The sequence below is a fragment of the Ips typographus genome, linkage group LG8 (assembly GCF_016097725.1).
Source record: "Ips typographus isolate SLU linkage group LG8, UJ_Ityp_2.0, whole genome shotgun sequence".
NCBI lineage: Eukaryota > Metazoa > Arthropoda > Insecta > Coleoptera > Curculionidae > Ips > Ips typographus.
This window is the reverse complement of record NC_138429.1, coordinates 2,358,172-2,378,562: the sequence shown is the minus strand read 5'-3', so window position 1 is coordinate 2,378,562 and position 20,391 is coordinate 2,358,172. Positions and strand designations below refer to the sequence as shown.

General features: G+C 36.2%; 1 protein-coding gene across 47 annotated transcripts in view; it reads right to left on the bottom strand.

Annotated features, from left to right (window-relative positions):
* Positions 1 to 51: 51 nt before the first annotated feature.
* Positions 52 to 20,391, bottom strand: part of cac (calcium voltage-gated channel subunit cacophony) — a 67,593-nt gene continuing 47,253 nt past the window's right edge. For 11 of the 47 annotated variants that reach the window (XM_081984451.1, XM_081984450.1, XM_081984457.1 and 8 more), the window contains 27 exons: positions 20,077 to 20,292; positions 19,808 to 20,022; positions 19,540 to 19,752; positions 19,263 to 19,481; positions 19,006 to 19,211; positions 18,643 to 18,945; positions 18,322 to 18,588; positions 18,120 to 18,263; positions 17,868 to 18,069; positions 17,615 to 17,779; positions 16,021 to 16,131; positions 15,451 to 15,534; positions 14,771 to 14,800; positions 14,248 to 14,292; positions 12,829 to 13,011; positions 12,687 to 12,775; positions 12,479 to 12,629; positions 12,297 to 12,424; positions 12,040 to 12,242; positions 11,776 to 11,987; positions 10,240 to 10,272; positions 6,240 to 6,361; positions 6,041 to 6,189; positions 5,686 to 5,898; positions 5,396 to 5,586; positions 5,078 to 5,340; positions 52 to 2,445 (listed from right to left, as the gene is read on the bottom strand). In XM_081984451.1, coding sequence (XP_081840577.1) covers positions 2,406 to 2,445; positions 5,078 to 5,340; positions 5,396 to 5,586; positions 5,686 to 5,898; positions 6,041 to 6,189; positions 6,240 to 6,361; positions 10,240 to 10,272; positions 11,776 to 11,987; positions 12,040 to 12,242; positions 12,297 to 12,424; positions 12,479 to 12,629; positions 12,687 to 12,775; positions 12,829 to 13,011; positions 14,248 to 14,292; positions 14,771 to 14,800; positions 15,451 to 15,534; positions 16,021 to 16,131; positions 17,615 to 17,779; positions 17,868 to 18,069; positions 18,120 to 18,263; positions 18,322 to 18,588; positions 18,643 to 18,945; positions 19,006 to 19,211; positions 19,263 to 19,481; positions 19,540 to 19,752; positions 19,808 to 20,022; positions 20,077 to 20,292 — 4,397 coding nt within the window. In that variant the 3' untranslated portion in view covers positions 52 to 2,405. Of the gene's footprint in view, positions 2,446 to 5,077; positions 5,341 to 5,395; positions 5,587 to 5,685; positions 5,899 to 6,040; positions 6,190 to 6,239; positions 6,362 to 8,582; positions 8,777 to 8,836; positions 9,094 to 9,596; positions 9,754 to 10,239; positions 10,273 to 11,775; positions 11,988 to 12,039; positions 12,243 to 12,296; positions 12,425 to 12,478; positions 12,630 to 12,686; positions 12,776 to 12,828; positions 13,012 to 14,247; positions 14,293 to 14,770; positions 14,801 to 15,278; positions 15,303 to 15,450; positions 15,535 to 16,020; positions 16,132 to 16,734; positions 16,846 to 17,614; positions 17,780 to 17,867; positions 18,070 to 18,119; positions 18,264 to 18,321; positions 18,589 to 18,642; positions 18,946 to 19,005; positions 19,212 to 19,262; positions 19,482 to 19,539; positions 19,753 to 19,807; positions 20,023 to 20,076; positions 20,302 to 20,391 lie in introns of those variants that run through there. The other 36 variants (XM_081984461.1, XM_081984452.1, XM_081984460.1 and 33 more) reach the window with 31 other exon arrangements.

The window sequence follows — 20,391 nt, the reverse complement described above, 5'->3', positions numbered from 1 at the left end:
CTCTTCTAGCCGGATTTAGACGTCATCGGACAAGATTAAAAAAAAGACACATTCGGAATTAGAATATTTATTTATTTATTCACAATTTCATTAAAAAATTGCTTTTAAAGCGATATCGTTAAGGCTAATGCAAAATTTCCTAAATTATTAGGTTTAATAATAATAATTGTCCGAAATCAAATAATGTTGGGAATTCAAACTCAAAATTCCACCAAAACTTTCGTGTGGGCGCAATTTAACCGTTGAACAAGGAGGGGAGGTTAAACTGCGCCCTATACAACCCCTAAACCTACAAACAAGTTCTACTATGTATAGACTATGGTAAAAGCTAATGTTTCAACAAATATAAACTTAAAGGTGGAATTTTCGAGTTTTCACACAGCAAAAACGATCTAGGCCAATGATAATTTATAATAATTGGCAACTTCCGCACTAAACATTTTTGTTAGAAAAAGTTACCCTAGAGCAATAACAATGCGAATATTACCCGTTTGGTACACTCCTCAATGTTCCTAGAGATGGGGAAAGGGGGAATTATCATAAATATAAAAGGAGAGGACGTTTTTTTTTCTTGTTCACTTTACTTTTAAACACGTTAACAGTTGTCAATGACAATACTTGATTTGTTATTTAATAACAATGTTGAAATATGTGTCTCATATTAAAGAGGAAAAAAGGGGAAAGGAGGGGGGCAGAATTGTCAGATTGAGCTTTCAACAATCTACAACATTTTATTAGAGAGTATGGGGGAAAACGAGTTTAGGGCCACTTTTATAGAGTTAAGTTAACCTTCCACCCCAAAACTATTTGGGTTTTAAAAGATTAACTAAACTGGATAAAATTTTAGAGAAAGGAGCATGCATTTTTCCTTTAATTACATATTAGAGATAATAAACCTAACAACTTCCATTTTTTTTTTAGACACTAATGTTATCACAGAACAAATATATGTAGACAATGGTGGATGTGGGCGCAATAAAAAACACACGAAGTTTGCATTATATACCCTGTGATGTATGTATGTTTGCCGGTTAAACAACTCACATACACAAACACCTACAAATCATAACTTGTATAATATAAATGTATATGTACGAGCAGTTTCTGGATATATTTATACAGACAAAAGGAATATAACTTATTACAAACTGGTTACAACATTTTTTTTTGTCTTTACAAGTGTTCTAAAGCACTTAGGGAAGAATTATCGTATAAGTCAGGAATATCTACATTCATCAGGTATTTATTACAGTTATTGCAAACGGTGCAGTTTGCCACCCTTTTGAATCGGTTCGAAACGATCAATTATGTACTAAAGAGAGGATTTATGTACAGAAACACCATGGGCGGGGGTTTTCGACAACAACCTAAGGTTTTAATTAAGTGTACTTGGCCCCAAATAATTATTTCATTTAAGTTTTATTATATGTTATTGGTTGGGTCAGTTTTTTTTTTTTTTTAATAACTCAAATTGTGTTTCCAGGTCTGGTTTGAGAATTTGTTTCATATTATTTCAGACCAAGCCTGTCTACTCCAAAAATCGGAACAGACTTTCCTAGTTTGTTTCTATACCGAATTGAAGTAGAATATAGAAAAAAGATTGGCACGATTGCAAAAAACCCCTACCAATTTCCAAAGATAGGAGATGGTTGCTTTAAATCGTGTATTGTTGCTGTTTAATCACTTTACCTAAAAAACAACCAACTTTTATCTTTTTGCTTGTTATGGAAAAAATTATTTTTTACTACTTTGTATCTTCAATAAGTTAAATAGATTGGCAGTAGTTAATTTTTTTTGTTATAATAATAATAAAGTTTCTTCACCATCAGCGCACAATTTTCTTGGGGCCCTAATATGCACATCATTATATCACAAAAAAAACTGCTATTTATATTGTATATAAGTACTAGCAGAACTATATGATAACGCTAAATAAATCTCACTTTCTATGCTAACAAGTATTAACAATTAAACATATACAAAGGAACTGTAAACACAACTAGAACCAGTGCCATAACAAAAATAACAACAAACTTCTGAGAGACCAATTTCTGAAGAAGCATTTCTATAATTTTGCCCGAAAAAGCGGTATTCCAATTTTTTAATCGCTGGTAAGGCGTATCGAAGTCAATTCCTTGGCCGAAACTTGTATTAACCTAAGCAAGACTGATTAAGTAGATCGGAAATTCACTAAAAATCTACGGAGAGTAACGTTTTGTTTCATCATTTTTTTTCCCTTTCAAAATTTATAAATTAACATTTTATCAATAGTTAGAAACGGCTTTTTTGTAGTTTATATATTTTTTATTAATAACTAAACTACAGACACGCTCGCTAAACTTCGAAAATACAAAACACGACCGCATTCGACACTTAATTTACTCTTAGAGAGTGTTCAGTTTCTGCTAGCACCAGTCGTCCTCGTCAGAATCCGAATGACGCGACCTAATAGTGATAAATAATATTTAAAGTCTAAAGAAATAACAATAAATGCTAATTAAGTAATTAATATGTTGAACAAACGTCATCATACTTTTTGAAAGGGCATGTCACTTGCGAAGCTTATTGCCATCTTTGTCCAACTAATTGATTTCTAATGGTTCATTTTCAAATCACCCTACCTGTATGATAGTTTTGAACTTTTCATATAGTATAGAGAAAACCAAGTTTTTGAGGTGTTCTAAAAGCTTTTGGAAGCTTCTAGACTGTTTTGGAAGGCTTTCGACTGCTTGAGAAGCATTTTGGAGTTTCTGTAGTGTTTTAAAACCTTTTTAGACTACTTTAGGAGAATTTTGAAAATTTTGGAGGGCTTTTAAAGCATTTGAAAGTTTCTACACGGTTCTTTAAATTTTTGGAAGCTGTTAAACTGCTCTAGAAGCATACGGAAGCTTTTAGACTGTTTTGAAACCTTCTGAAAGCTTCTAGATTAGTTGAAGAACATTTGGAAGCCTTTAGGGTGTTCTATAAGTTTTTGGAAGGCTTTCGACTGCTTGAGAAGCATTTTGGAGTTTCTGTAGTGTTTTAAAACCTTTTTAGACCACTTTAGGAGCATTTAAAAGGTTTCTGGAGAGTTTAAAAAGCATTTTAGAAGTTTCGGAGTGCTTTTAAAGCATTTCAAACGTTCTAGACGGTTTTAGACATTTTTGGAAGCTGTTAAACTGCTCTAGAAGCATACGGAAGCTTTTAGACTGTTTTGAAACCTTCTGAGAGCTTCTAGATTAGTTAAAGATCATTTGGAAGCCTTTAGAGCATTCTAAAAGTTTTTGGAAGCTTCTAGACTGTTTTGGAAGCCATTCGACTGCTTGAGAAGCATATTGGAGTTTCTGTAGTGTTTTAAATCCTATTTAAACTACTTTAGGAACATTTAAAAGGTTTCTGGAGAGTTCAAAAAGCATTTTGGAAGTTTTGGAGTGCTTTTAAAGCATTTCAAACCTTCTAGACGGTTTTAGACATTTTTGAAACCTTCTGAGAGCTTCTAGATTAGTTAAAGATCATTTGGAAGCCTTTAGAGCGTTCTAAAAGTTTTTGGAAGCTTCTAGACTGTTTTGGAAGCCATTCGACTGCTTGAGAAGCATATTGGAGTTTCTGTAGTGTTTTAAAACCTATTTAAACTACTTTAGGAGCATTTAAAAGGTTTCTGGAGAGTTTAAAAAGCATTTTAGAAGTTTCGGAGTGCTTTTAAAGCATTTCAAACCTTCTAGACGGTTTTAGACATTTTTGAAACCTTCTGAGAGCTTCTAGATTAGTTGAAGATCATTTGGAAGCCTTTAGAGCGTTCTAAAAGTTTTTGGAAGCTTCTAGACTGTTTTGGAAGCCATTCGACTGCTTGAGAAGCATTTTGGAGTTTCTGTAGTGTTTTAAAACCTTTTTAGACTGCTTTAGGAGCATTTAAAAATTTCTGGAGAGTTTAAAAAGCATTTTGAAGGTTTTGGAGTGCTTTTAAAGCATTTCAAACCTTCTAAACGGTTCTAGACCTTTTTGGAAGCTGTTAAACTGCTCTAGAAGCATACGGAAGCTTTTAGACTGTTTTGAAACTTTCTGATGGCTTCTAGATTAGTTAAAAATCATTTGGAAGCCTTTAGAGTGTTCTATAAGTTTTTGGAAGCTTTTAGACTGTTTTGGAAGCCATTCGACTGCTCGAGAAGCATTTTGAAGTTTCTGTAGTGTTTTAAAACCTATTTAAACTACTTTAGGAGCATTTAAAAGGTTTCTGGAGAGTTTAAAAAGCATTTTGGAAGTTTCGGAGTGCTTTTAAAGCATTTCAAACCTTCTAGACGGTTTTAGACATTTTTGGAAGCTGTTAAACTGCTCTAGAAGCATACGGAAGCTTTTAGACTGTTTTGAAACCTTCTGAGAGCTTCTAGATTAGTTAAAGATCATTTGGAAGCCTTTAGAGCATTCTAAAAGTTTTTGGAAGCTTCTAGACTGTTTTGGAAGCCATTCGACTGCTTGAGAAGCATATTGGAGTTTCTGTAGTGTTTTAAATCCTATTTAAACTACTTTAGGAACATTTAAAAGGTTTCTGGAGAGTTCAAAAAGCATTTTGGAAGTTTTGGAGTGCTTTTAAAGCATTTCAAACCTTCTAGACGGTTTTAGACATTTTTGAAACCTTCTGAGAGCTTCTAGATTAGTTGAAAATCATTTGGAAGCCTTTAGAGCGTTCTAAAAGTTTTTGGAAGCTTCTAGACTGTTTTGGAAGCCATTCGACTGCTTGAGAAGCATATTGGAGTTTCTGTAGTGTTTTAAAACCTATTTAAACTACTTTAGGAGCATTTAAAAGGTTTCTGGAGAGTTTAAAAAGCATTTTGGAAGTTTTGGAATGCTTTTAAAGCATTTGAAACCGTCTAGACGGTCCTAGAAATTTTTTAAACCTTCTGAGAGCTTCTAGATTAGTTGAAGATCATTTCAACCTTCTAAAAGTTATTCTCAGCTTTCAGAGCGTTCTAAAAGTTTTGGAAGGCTTTCGACTGCTTTCTGTAGTGTTTTAAAATCTTTTTAGACTACTTTAGGAGGATTTAAAGGTTTCTGGACAGTTTAAAAAGCATTGAAGGATTTGGACTGAAAAGTACTATCATACCTAGTTGGTTTTGGCTTATAACCGTTAGGCACCGGACTGGGCAGCATCCGTCCACCTCTGCCCAATTGCACAGCCTGTTCGAAACTCAGCGGAGCAGCCTGAGAACTGTCACCAGCCAATCGGCCGTGAGGATTCGGTGCGCCCAACGGAGCCGCAACGACTTGGGGCGTCACGCCAAAATCCCTGAGCGGCTCCCTGTCCCTCGGGAAACTGTGCGGGTACGTGTGAGGGGTCGCGTGCGCCGAATGCGATTGCATCTGAAACTGACCGTAAATTCGTTTGACTGATTTCAGAAGTTCAATTCTGAAATAATCTTACATGAGTTGGGCTGGCGTTCAGCTTTGGAAAATTAATGGTCCCCGGTTTCAGCTGCAACGTGGACGGTTTACACGGCGTGGGGGGCAAACGTCGCCCTTGACCTCTACGTCCGCCCAGCACTGGGTGGCTGTGCTGCACCGAGCCTTGGTGGGCGGCACTGTGTTGCATTGGAATACCTACCACAGCACCGGCTGTAATAACGGAGAGAGAAAGCGCTTGGTGCGGTTAGTGATTTGGGGTGTGCACATTTAGAAGGCGATTCTACCACTACAAGGAAACGGGTGCTTTACCTATAAAAGGCGGGCCCTGGTGGTGGGGGTGGGTGGTGTGCGTCGGACTGGGCGAACGCGACCTTTGACACAAACTGGTGGTACCGTACGTGCCGCCTCTTCTCGACGTACGTAGTGGACCGTACCTGGGGTTGTGTCGTCCAAAACCATTGGTTGGCGATGGAGATCTGGCCGGACTCGTCGATGCCGACCATGAACCTAGTGCAGAAAATTCTTAAGGACACCTTTACGAAAGACTCAAGTGCTGAAAAATGATTTATAATGACAATGTGTGAAAAATTTCATAACTTTACCACCTATGATGGTTGTTTCTTCTTTTTTAACATAATTTAAGTGAATATGATGTTTGACTTACCTCTCGGTAACCTCTTCGACGAGTGTCTCTGGTGCTCGTTTTTGACAATCTCCACCACCGTGTCCGAGAAACCGATATCGTGGTGCAACTGACCAGGATGTCGTCTCCTCGGCGATGGGCTTCTTTGCAAGGATGGGGAGTTGCCCCTTCTAATAAATCTCCACTTAATAACCCATTTATTGATTAATACACTAAATACCTGATGCTGGGACTTCTTCGATGAGAATTTACATAACCAGAAGGGTGAAGGTGCTGGTGCTGTTCTCCGGTGCTATCACACGAAGGTCTCCTCGAACCGAGCACGTCCGCCAGCTCCGTCATCTAAATGGGAACCAAAACATTAATCAAACCTAAAATTCTAACTAGTGCAAAACCCTTCATCCAAGAAAAGTCTAAGAAACTCCTAGTCTAGAAAAGATGTATATAATGCAGAAACTGAGAAAAAGCTATGAGTGATCAGGATTGTAAAAAAACTAAACCTCATTCATAAAACAGACTCCTTATACGAAAAGTGCAACAAAATTCTTCAACATGCAGTTAATATAGTTAAGTAAACCAGACAGAAGGGCATGCATTTGTATAAAGTTATTGGGTGTTATTGCCCGAAACATATGTAAAATGTTTCACGCAATAAATGATTAATTATGTGAATTAATAGTTGAACTCTCCTGCATAAATGACGAGAAGAGACAAAAATGTGTGTACTACATAGATTTGGTTAGTGTTTAAGTCTTCGACAACATCACCATTGGTTAAGGACCAGATTAAGCATGCGCAGCCGTACTATGTCAAGATACAAGATAAATGAGTTAATAAAGTTTCACACGCAAAATTTCTAATGTTTTTTTTTTGTGTTGGGAGTGGTTGCATTTGGTCTATTTACAGTGATTCTTAGTTATGAGATTTTTGTTTAACATTTTGCATTGCTGATGATTTATGCTTTGTCAAGTAGCAAGTGTAGAGTGATTCGTAAAATTATTCGACTACACCATTTCTAACTGTAATTCAGAATCTTCTTGTAAGTGCCTTGGAGTTTCAGCTTTGGTAATTTTATCCACAGATAATGTATTTGGTTGCTGAATTTAAATTAATTTTTTCCGAATTGCACTTGATGGTTTCTGAATTGCAGTTCCTTATTCTGAATTACGCTTGACCTTTTCTGAATCTCACTTGGCCTTCTCTGAATTACATTTAGAAATGGTGTAGATTTATGAAGGAATTCAGGAACCACTGCACAAGCAATCTAACTGGACATAATGTTAGAATTTCCTTCCTGGCTTTGAAATTATAATTAACATTACTAATTATTATAAGTTTTGTCTGTGTTAATTCTTAAGATTGAACTAACTTTGTTGTAGGTACAACAGTTTGCAGTAACAAGCTTTAAAACTGTTTTAAAAGCTTTTCAGGAACATTTGGAAGCTTCTAGATACTATTGGAAGCTTTTGGAATTTCCATAGCGTTTTGGAAGCTTCTGAAATCTTTTTAGACTACTTCGGGAACATTTACAACGTTTTAAGACAGTATAAAGAGCATATTGAAGATTCTGGCCTGCTTTAGAGGCATTTGGAATCTTTTGAGAGATTCTAGACTAGTTGAAGAGCATTTGGAAGCTTCTAGTTCAAGGTAGTATACAGGTGTGGTAAATCCAAAACCGACCATAGGAAAACCGCGTAACGGACAGAGAAACGTACATTATTGCATGCGCGGGACTAAGACAGAAAACGAAAAAAATATCAAGTAGGCCATATTTTCAGCGCGCCGTTGCCAAACGTCAAGTTATTTTGTCGACGGCATTTGAGTGATACTTGGCGTTTGGCAACAGCGCGCTGAAAATATGGCCTACTTGATATTTTTTTCGTTTTCTGTCTTAGTCCCGCGCATGCAATAATGTACGTTTCTCTGTCCGTTACGCGGTTTTCCTATGGTCGGTTTTGGATTTACCACACCTGTATATCAAAAGTCATTATTATTACTTGAATTGCCCAATGGCCCACTGTGCACTGGAGAAAAATTCCAAAAGAGAAAGAACAACAGTAAAATGTAAGGCTTTAGTAAAAAGAAGAAAGAAAGAGCCCGAAAAGTGGATAATACACGAATAGTTAACAATGCTGCTCTTATAATAAATAACTCATAAATTCTTCAAAGTCTTCTATTTATCATTAACTCCATAGTAAGTATATGCTTACTGATTTTTCTTCATAGAACCTTTCAATTTCAGTTCTTCTGAGATGCGGTCTGTGCCATAAGGTTAAAGGTTAATCTTAACACTACACTGGCTACTCAACAAAGTGTAAATGAGCCTTAAGATTTAAAAAACTTCTTAACAAAATGCTCAACTAGCCTAGACGTTATGAAAACTTATAAGATGATAAATTCCTGAAATGGCAAACAAATTCACTGTAAATTAGACCTCTGGTGTGAGTTTTGATTAGTTTGACAGTAAAACACATTTAATACGGCACTGGCTATGCTTCGTCTAATAGTACCTTCTAGAACTTGTTCTAAGACTATAACATCAGTTTTCTGATGGATCTGCAAAAAATTTACACACATGGAGTAGTCACTTTACACTAAAACTTTTTTTTTTTAACTAATCTGAACTGTTTCGTAATAATAACTAGAGAAATATAATAATATTAAATACACTAAAAACAGTTAACCGATCTCGGCCTAAACTAATTTAGATTAGTTATTATTTTACCCTCAAGTCTGTGGATGTTCACCTTTTTATTCCTGAAATTTTAAAAAGAATTTGGTTAGATTGGTCAGTGGGTGTGTTTGGGTGGTACAAACCTTATGGATCGATTCCGCCTGGTGCTCCTCCTGGCCAAAGAAATCAAAGAACTTTCTTCGTGGTAATGCTGGTCGGCTTGTTCTTGAGCGCTCATGAGGGGAGCTCCTTCGAGGCTTAAGGAGCCAGCCCTAGAGCCCCCCAGGTGTCCGGCCATAGTATCCATCAGACAATCGAATAATGACGCTTTCTGTTTTCGAAAATTGTACAGGTTCAATAGTAAACTGCTTCGATAAATCGTTGAATTTGGGGCTTTGTACTAATTAAAAAAAAATTACGATAGCTTTCCTCTACCCTAAGAATAGCGCTCTCCGTAACGTTTTCTCTACTACGTTCAACTTTCCATACCAAAAATGTGGGAAAGTTTACAGTAATTAGCCGTATTTACAAAGTTTGAAAAGGGGTTTTGGGTGTTTGTGTGTAGTTTTTGAGAGAATTAATATGGAGCACAATCACATGCAAAATTTCGTTCAAAAAAGTTGTCGCGAAACGACCCTTTAGGTTAGGCCCTTCTAACTGTAAGGGGTCGTTTCTTTGTAGTATTGTAAGAGAGAAAAAGACTAATTATATACACATGCCTGGTAATAATCAATTTCTACTAAAGAGAATAAGAAAGAGAAAATTGGTAAAAATCATGCAGAGACGCCTACACTATAAACCGAGTAACTGAGAGAGACAAAACGTTAGCATACAGGGCGTTCAAATCAATTCCAGTCTTGAGTTAGTGTTAATAAAACAAGCATCATGCAAAAAAAAAATTAATCACAAAAAACTTTTTATTAAAATAATAACACTACAAATACCTAGAAGAGTTTAAGGTCTAGTTTGGCAACAAAATACACTAAAGATACACATTAAACGTTGAATGGCGAATATGCACGTTTACACTGGAATGTGGAATTTCCTTAGTTGATTGTCTCTGAAAATGTAAGAAATTGGCTTAAAAAAAACAGATAGAAGCATATTTTTTTTTTGTAGTTCTTGAAGGATGATTTACACATCACATAAGACTGGAATTTGATGGTAACACCCTGTACAAAACCCGATCAAATTTTTAAACGGTTTCTAAACATAACTACACGACTGAGCTTTCGCTAGCTAATCGACTAATGCAGCTAACAGTGAACCAGATACGTATATTATAATCAAAAAAATCTAAAACACGTATCAAACTACTAAACAGGACACTGTACTATGAATGAGAATTTTGTAAAAACTTCTAAGAAAAAATACGAAGAACTATGTAATGACTGCGCAAGTAGAAAAAGCAATAATGGTTCTGGAAATTGTTGAGTAATCAATTTTGAAGTTTTTCTACTTGTATCAATCAAAACAAAAACCAAAAATTTTTCAAGAAACTCGTGAAAAGTGTGAATAAAATGTGAAATTCAACAATTCATACTACCGCAATATTTGCAGACGGGCTATTTCCGAATCCCTGAAAGGAAATAAACGTGACAGAACATGTTCGAATAACGGTGTAACGCTGGAAATTTCTTTCCAATCTGTCTGTATTTGTGCATCGTTTTCTCATTTATAATACTTTGAACGGTTCGAATCTAAAACCTTTCAATTCATTGATTAAACCACAAGGGTAAGCGAAAGGTTTTAGGTACGAAACCGACGTCGACACATCGAATCGAGCTTCAAATAAAAAAACTGGGAAGTACTACTAAGAAAACCAGGTCGGTTTCGAAAAAGGGTAAGACAGTGAAACTAAGGTAAACTAGACAGTGTAGGCTAAATCCGAACGACAGCTAAACTAGAACAGAGTAACACGAGTTTCGCAAGTTTCCACACCAAATAAAGTACAAAAAGTGAGTACTACACCATCGCTCAGAAGCTGTCTAGTCTAGCCATCGATATCTAACCATTGATCGTCTATGGTAGTATTCGTGTCTTTGTTTTTGTGTTGGTACGGGCCAGAGAAAAGGATAGATACATTTAAGGGAGCTGTATCGTAATGTAGTGTATCAGCTTTAGTATACAGATTGTCCAAATAATAGGTTAATCATGGTTTTGACGTTTGACAACGAGTGACACATTCGCTCTTCTCGTCCAACAGAGCTCTAGATAAAAATAGAGATAAACTTGGTATCAGTGTGTTAAAATTAGTGTGACGTCATTTGACAGTTGGTCACAAGATTAATGGTAATTTTTGAGAAAATCACAGCTCTGTTCCTAGTTTGTGATTGGTCAAGAGAAAGCAGCAAGCTGAAATGTAGACTTGATATAAAAACAAATCAAGTTACCTGCAAAGTGGTCACGTGACCAACTGACACATGTTAGCTCTAGACAAAGAAAAAGATAATAATGACACTTGTCAGTGTGCTAAAACGAATGTGACGTCATTTGACAGTTGGTCACAAGGTTAATGGTATACATGTGTAGCATTTGCGTAAATCACAATTCGATTGTGAGGGAGTTTTCAAAATGGGCCAAAAATTTGAAAAACGCCATCTAGCGCCGCAAACTAACAAGATATTGAAATAAAGTTTTTGTGTAAACTAGTTTTTTCCTGTCTATCCGGGAAATATGGTTTTCCTGTCAAAACACTCTAAATCCAAACACCCTGTACATATACATATAGGTACATAAAAATCAAAAAATTCGTTAATAATACAACTTTCCTAGCACACGACTAATTTTGGACAATCTGTCTACTATCAAGTGTAATACATATTATTATTGTATACATATAGACAAACAAGGGATATTTGACTTTTAACAGTTTAATAACAAGCGGAGTAATTATATGTAAAAAACAATACTACCTGGGTAAACAACCACGATAAGCGGGAGATTAAAAACAGGAAGGTATATGCTGAATATGTAGACATGTTTACGCCATCAGTGTTTATAATTATTGCGGGGTGTCCTATATAACCCGACAGGACACCCTGTATACTCGAAATAGTGTTAAAAACTTAAGTGAACTTACCGGGAGGCCGGTGGGTTCCATCTGGCCGAACCTGGTGCTCCTCCAGCTCTCGAGGATAAGCAATCCCGCGTATATTTTCCCCACCGTCAGTTTTCCAGTGTTTAAATCACTACTGGGTGGCACTAAAATGTTTACCATATTTTTGGCCTGTAAAGGCCAGATATTTTTGATGGTCTCCCTCAATTCACTGTCGGCTTGGTCCATTTCATCAGCTGTAATGAACACTTTAGTTTACTGAACCAAATACACTAAAAAGGTGCTTACCAGCCCTCATTTTGATAGCAAGATTTTCCCGGATTAGGGCAAATAGCGTGGTGGTGAAGTACACTTTACCCTCATCATCTACAGGCATGTTCATACGGATTAATTTTTTGTAAGCTAAACGGTTAGGGCATTTATTGCCGAACCCCAAAGGGGGATCCATGTTTTTGAGCATGTCGTACATTTCCGTAAAGTGAATTTTGCCACTGTAAAAAACATTGCTATTTCCGTAAGTTTAAAAACAAATTTCAATAGCTTACGTAGCATTGGGATCATATTCAGCCCATATCCTAACAAACTCATCCAAATGGTGAGCACCCAAAATTGAAGAATCCCTAGTCAGGTAGTCGAAATTATCCATGATGACAGCCACGAACAAATTCAGCATCTAAAGAAAAAAAAAATCAAGTAACAACACAAAAAAAAACAAAAAAAAACTTACAAGGAAAGAGCAAAAGAATATAAAAGACACAAAATACATGTAAGCTAAATTAGAGCCGCATTCCTTTCCTTCTTTGCCAGTGTTGGGGTCACATTCCTGACCCTTAATACAGGACAGCATAATACCAGGCCAGTTTTCACCAGTTGCGCACCTAAACACCACAATTATTTCAAACTTTAATCAAAATTATACCAGCACTCCTAAATACCTAAATAGTAGCATGAGACCCTGAATAAAATTCCGGAAGTTATTGTGTCTAGTTATCGATTCACTAGGCAAGTTAATATTTCCAAAAACCTGAAAAAAAACAGTTAATAAATCAGAACACTTTAGAAATGTTTAAAACTTGCCTGCATTCCAATGATGGCGTAAATAAAAAACAACATGGCAATAAGAAGACAAACATATGGAAGAGCTTTGAAGCTCTGGACAAAAGTCCAGAGCAGAATCCTAATCGTGTAGCCTTGACGCAGAAGTTTGATTAATCTGGCAGCACGAAAAAGCCTTAGGAAACCCACATTGATGAAGTTGTCCTGCAATTCCAGTTTGATTTTGATCATACGTTAATAAACAGCAAGTTCAACAGTTTAATGTTATCCTAAGTAATTTTGCGCTTGAGGAGTTAATTTTTGATATTTTAAGAGGTTATTTCAATTTGTAGCTGTATCAAAATCTGGTTAGCTACGTAGAAAGCTAGCTAACAAAGCTACATACTATTAATGATATAAATACGCTAGCTAGGTTAGCTAGTAATGGGGTTATATTAGAAAGTTTTCAAATCTTCCATACTACATTTATTTGGAGTTTTCATTTATTAAATTTTTTAGATAAATTAGAAAATTAGACAAAAGTTGTCTATTCATATTGCAAAAACTGAACAAAATTTGGCAGCTATGCCTTAGCCGACTTTGTGACTGTTACGGATTAGAAGAATCCTGTATAAAGAAATTTAGAAACAAATTTATCTCTATAACAGTTTAAAATGGATTCTGTTCGTTTGAGTGTAATAAAACATAACACAGTATTCTAAAAATATCTTTGTAGCTAAATTCTTGACATTTGGTGAAGGAATTGTTATACAGTGTGTATTAGACAAATAATAATATTTGAATGGCGGACTATTTGAAAAAATATTATTTGTAACGTTACATCTAGCGTGCAGTTTTCAAGAAAACCTGAAACTTATCTATTTTGTTACTCTTGTAAAACCGTAACATTCAGCTAATACACACTGTATACATTGTCACTTCTTCTAGTATGGAAAACTTGGAAGAATACTGAAACAATTACGACTGTTCTCATCTAGTTGGAGTCTATCAAAAATTTGCTAAAAACAAACTTATTTTAAAACAGAATCAGTATTATCACTAAACTATTCTAGATTCTACTCTAGTTCAATTCTACATATACGAATGAAATAAAAGAATAAACTAAAAGTTTGTTGTTATTGTATTTACAAAAAAAAATAACGTGTACACAGTGTTTTTGGTGTAGGTCGGTGTCCATTTCAGTGAGTTTTTGTTGTACTTACCGATAAGAACGCGCAAACTCCCCCATTTTTTTCTATTCAACCTCAACAAGGTCGGTACCATGCGCATGCAAATTTTTTTGATCATTTTCCCATTTTTTAACAAGCTTCTGGTTCATTTTTATAATATGGCCCCCAATATGACAAGAAAATTACCCAAAACCAAAGTGTACATCATTTTAAACTTAACGCCATACTATAAATATATGAAAAGCTTGCATAGAAATTGATAGAAACAAACCTTCAACCATTTTCCAATAAGGGCTGGGACATCTAGCTCTTTAGTCTAAAAAAATACAGAAACACAATGAATCTAAGATACAATCTAAAATAGAGTGCCTTTAGTAAACCATGCTAATAAAACTAACCTGATCGTTTTACTCTAAAAGGACAAGATAATCTAGCTTCGACCCAAAAACAAAAATACATTAAAAGACAAAAATTTGTTCAGATAATATGTAGGTAATAACTGACTAAAGTTGGAAGAATTCTAGTTTTAATAGATTTAGCACTAAAAGAGGGCAGATTCGTTACAGCATCTTTTTTTTTTTTGGTTTTAAGGCCACAAAAACACAGAAGCAACACTGCTTATAGTAAAGCCTTCAAGAACCGATTCCTGCTAAAATAACCACAAAGGTACTGTAAAAAGCCGCCAAAGTATTATATAGTAATTCAGTAAAAACAGAGTTAGTAGACATATTTTTGTTAGTGTAAGTTATTCATTGTAATATTAAAAAAAAATCAAAATATTCTTATAAACGTACCCTGTCTTTTGTCATTCGCTCAGCTCGTTCCTTGAAGTAAAAGACACATTTAGTAACAAATACACATATAGTTCAACAAAAGTATGAAAGTGGATTAAGGTTGGGAAGTATTTACTTATATTTTAACTACTTTTAAGTCTTCAACCTGAATCCACTAAAAAAACACAGAATAGTAAAATATATATGGTTGTGCAAGTATCAGCAACAAGTTTCCATAGGCATTCCATTAAATGCAATTTAATTTAATGCCTGGAAAATGTCTACAACCTGTAAAGAATACCAAATTTTCATAATTTGAGTGGTTACGACCGCCACTTTATATTGTCACATTATTTTAACTGCATTCTAAACAGGTGGTAGTAATCAAACAAAAACGAAAAAAGAAAAACTCAAACAGGAGTCGTTGCATTGTTGCCATTTATTTGCATATAGGTGGGTGCGCGACGCTGCCGTGAGTGCTCAACAGCGCTGCCAAATGCCAAAAAACCACAAAAATCACATTTTGTACCTTCCATATCAGTCGCCCGTAAATCTGTCAATGGTGTCATAATTGGTGTCAATTTGTGGCGTTTTTTGGTAAAAAAACAATTAAAAAAACAGATTGAATAATTTCGGTTTATATATATATATATAGTATATACAGGAAGCGTTATTTTTTTAAAAGTCACGTGAATACTTACACCGAATTCCACCACCATTGCGTCTACTATACTGCCGATCACCGTCACAAAGTCAAAGGTGTTCCATGGGTCTTTGAAGAAATTCTAAATTAAAATTGAACGTATTAGTTTCTGCTACTGTGAGATTATATAAGAATTGCTTAACTGAAGGTGGTAAAGCCTTTCCTGTACTCGTTTTAGTGCATTATTTCAAAAAAATTAACAGAAAAACCATTTTTGTTTCAAAGTCAGGTTAGTAATTTACGTTGTTGTTATGGGGTTTCAAGCTGACAGTGGCTTGAAAAGGAAAATGCCTCAAACTATCTTCAAACAATTCAGTTTGAAGTCAGTTAATGGGAAATGTTTATTAAAGCTGTCAAAAATATGGATAAACTGTGTTTTTAACTGTTGAGTAGCCCACTCTGGAACACTTTGACAAAACCCACGTGATTCAGAAGAAACTGTGGATAAAAATTATTACTTTGTTTACTTTCAATCAGAATATTCCTTACTTTTGTAATGAAGATAGTTTTAAGCATTGAAGAAGGATAAAATGGGAGTTTAACGAAAAAATCTACAGACTAAATTTACCTTAAATCCAAAGGCGATCAATTTCAAGATGGTTTCGCAGAGAAAAAAGAACGTAAAAAGTATGTTCATTACGGCCAATATATCCGAGAGCAGGGGCGGGGACTGATGGTACTACAATGAAAAAACTTGAAAATGTAGCGATCTAGTCACTATAAAACTACTCCAGAACAGAAAAAATTACGAAAGCTCAACTTTGGCTGCCTACCTGGTGACAGACAGGGACGCATTGATTGTTAAAAGTCGGCAACTCTTCGTTTTTTCCCTTTCGCCTCTGGTGATTTACACAACTTTTAGTTACACACCCTGTATGAGTTTCACCAGTAGCGAAAGAAACTGGTATAAATACCTAGTCCTGCTGGTGTTCGTGTGAAAGTGTACCATTTATTGCGCATGCTACGATTTTGCTACACAAGCTTTAAGAAAAGTCTACAAAACAAACTACACTAAAAGACAAAAATAAGTAAGAGTATATTTAACTAGAATAAGGTCAGGTAATGTAAGAACGCGCATATTTTTGATAGTTTCCTAGAGGTCAGTACAGGCTAGGCTTAGTTTAATAATTTAATAGTTTGATTCTACTTAATCGGTCTGAAAGGTGTAGATTTCAGTTTCCAAAAGGAAAATAACCCAAAATGCGCATGCACTGTTTCAGGAACCCAAAATCTGCACCTTGCAAGTCGTTTCAAAACTACCTGGAACGCATCTAAGTCTTACCCTTACTCCGAAAGAAAGTATCTTCAAAAAGCATTCTACCGTGAACATTCCAGTGAATCCCCAGTTCAAATATTTTAGGCATTTGGTGTATTCATCACTCTGATCGTTAAACTGTTGACATACATAAAGCAATTGCAACATATCGATTACTATTAGGATTGTTCTAAGTTCGACTACATTCTATACTCGAACGGAAAACTAAGGCTAGTTGTAGAGTTTGATTTCAAGAAAAACGAAAGAAAAGGCGTTTTCTAATATTATATAGGTTTAACAAAATAGTCGTTTACGTATTAAGGGTTGAAACAAAAAGTTTACGTCCCCGCTACCTAAGTTTTGTTGTTATTTGGTCAAGGGAGTAATTATTATTTAGACCTGTGGTAAGTACAATGTTTTACCTAAAAAGTAATAATTAATTTGAAAAAAACTTTTGACATATCAACTGTCAATGTTATAAAGTAAAATATACTAAACAAGAAACTTGTAGTGACATCACACGTAACAGAAAACTATCCACTAAATGTCGTTTGAGTAAGCTTTGTGTCTGTTTGGTGTCAGTGCTGATCCTCATAACATGTCTGTAATGTGTTTCAATTGTGTGAATTATCTTGAATGTACTGAACGGTTTGCTTCCTGATTAAAGAAAAATGATAACGATTCTCTGATGCAGTGCACATTCGCCACAGATGCATTCTCAGCCGTGTTGTTGTTGATGTGTTGTCGATTTTGCTTTTTTTTCAGAATTTGGAAAGGTTTGAAAAAGCCTTATCTCAGCACAAATTGAGTGGCGCTGTTCAAACCTTCGAAAAGTAAGCTGCCGACTTTTTGCACTTTTGTATGACATTAGTCCTATAGTGTAGTTGATACTGATTAAATGACTTACCTTCATCATGAGTAATAAAGTGTTAAAAACGATTAGCATCATAATAAAATATTCGAAAGGTGTCGAAACCACAATTCTCCAAATTTTGTATTTGAGACTGCTTCGTTTACTTGGCATGTATCTTTCAAGTGGTCGCGCCTGGATGCAAAAGTCAATACAGGATTTCTAGAAATAATTAAACAAATAAATAGGGAAATTTCTCTTAACTATTTATGCACATCACATCAGAATCAAGATATAATATTTTATTCACCTGATTTTTATCAATTTCTCCACTTTGCAGTTCTGCCTCGCCTTGTTCCTGGAAGGTGATGATAATCAAGGCCACAAAAATGTTGACAAAGAAAAACGGAAACACTACGAAATACACGATGTAGAAAATGGACATTTCTATTCTAAAATTTTGAATCGGTCCTTGGTCGCTATAGGTCGCTGCCATCGAATTTTGCAACACCCTGTATAAGAATAATGAGTGGTTTGTTCATTTGAGCAGGGAAGGACTTACGTAGGCCATCCTTCTCCAGTTTGAACAGCAAACAGGGTGAGCATAGCCATCGCCACGTCATCATAATGAAACTTGCGCTGTTGCCATTTACGTTCTTCCACTCTAGGCACGTCACTGTTTTCCTCGTAAACGAAATATTGACCCCTAAAAGTGTCAATTCATTTTATTAATTAATTTATTTTCAATTTGCACGTGAACTTACTGGCACGCGGCCTCCGTGATTTTACTACCATCCGTGCAGAAAAAAAACTTGCCATTAAACAATTGCACCGCAATGACGGCAAATATGAATTGGAACAGTATGTACACTATAAGAATGTTTATCACATTTTTTAAAGAGTTCACTAAACAATCGAACACCGCTTTCAGTTTCGGCACTCGTTTTATCGTTTTTAACGGTCTGAGCACTCGGAGCACCCGAAGAGACTTGATCGTTGAAAGGTTGGCACCTGCCGCTCCGCCTCCACCCCTACAACCCAAATCCAAATAACCCCAAACAAAGGAATTAAAACAAAAAGCATACATGAAATCGAACCCCATGGAGACCAAGGCGCATACAACAACCACGGCATCCATAACGTTCCAAAACTCCCGCAGGTATGAGCCAGGATGAAGAATCACCCCTAAATCGATAACTTTGAGGAACATTTCCACGGCAAACACTCCGGTGAAGGCGTAATCGAACTTGTCGAGGATGTTGTTGCGGAATGACTTCTCCTCTACAGGGTCTTCAGCCGCAAGAGCTGCCGAACTCATGCAGATCACCACCATGATGAAGAAGTCAAAGTAGCGCAGATTGACCACCCAATGAGCCGCTCGACGAATTCTGTCATATAATCGAAAAAAAAAATTATTATCATAAAACTAGGTTAAGCACAAAACTTACGGGTTTGTAGACGATAAAATAAACATGCTAGAATATGGCAGCATTGGTTTTGGCCCGACGATTTCTTCTTCCTCTTCCACCGGCTTCTCTTCCTTCTTTTTCCTCCTGGTCGTTGTCGGACTAGGAGGACACACCTCAACTCTGGGGTTGCTACCCTCCATTTGCAGGGCCTCCATCTCCTTTTCCAGTTCCAACGCTTGCTTTTCCTATAATATTTCTCAGTCAACTAGAGGTTTTAAAGTTTTCTTAGTAATTGCCTTGTTTTCTTCAGCTTGTTCCTCTTCAGCGGCAGTGAGTTCCTGGGCATTGGCCAGGTTATCAACGGCGATGGCCAAGAACACGTTCAGTAACGTGTAATTACCGAACAACATCAAAATGATGAAATACAGAGAGTAAACCATGCCGCCGCTGTTTGGACCCCCTAGAGCGTTGATCCCGTTGTACATCACCTCGTTCCAATCTTCACCAGTCAATATCTAAGCAAAGGTGATTGAGAAATGTAGTGTTTTTAAGTGAAATAATAATGGAACATACTTGAAAGACGGTCAACAAGGCAATAGGGAAGGTATTAAAGTTTGCCTGCGGGGTACCACCGTCAAAATTGAATTGACCGCCAAAAAGTTGCATGCCCAGTAGGGCAAATATTAGAATGAACAAGAAGAGTAGGAACAGCAACGAGATGATCGATCGCATTGAGTTGAGTAACGATATTACCAAGTTGCGAAGTGAAGACCAATACTTAGTAACCTGAATTTACAAAAAAATATCAGTGTTGGAGAACTAACTTTTATGAAAACTATACCTTGAATATTCTTAGCAACCTTAAGGCTCTAAGTACAGATAATCCAAAAGATCCTCCCTTCACTGCGCTCCATATAACTTCGAAGATTGACCCTGAGATTACTACACAATCAAATCGGTTGAAGGCCGATTCGAAGTAAATTCTTGGTCCTAAGGCGTACATCTTGACGAACATCTCCGACATGAAGAGTCCAAGAAAAACGTACTCAGCATAATCTATAATTTTTCGCAAATTAGTAGAGCACTGCTGCTCGATAAAAAAAAACTTACATAAAAAATCATCCAACCATTTAGGTTGGCCGTGATACTCGACAGCGACACAGAACGTATTGAAGAACACCAGCATGATAACGGTCCAATAGAACCATTGCGTTTTGACCATGTGACGTATGCTAAACCGGAACCGTTTTTCAGCCCTCCAAAAGCGGGCGCAGGCGCCTTGCCCCCGCGCCCTCGTTTTCATGTATCCCGGTCTCCCAAAACCTGCTAACAAAACTTACACTTCAACATTGGATTGTATTCTACTTCCACTAGAAAAAATGTAAGTTTAGCAATTTAACGCATACAGGGTGGTCGTGTCTAAGT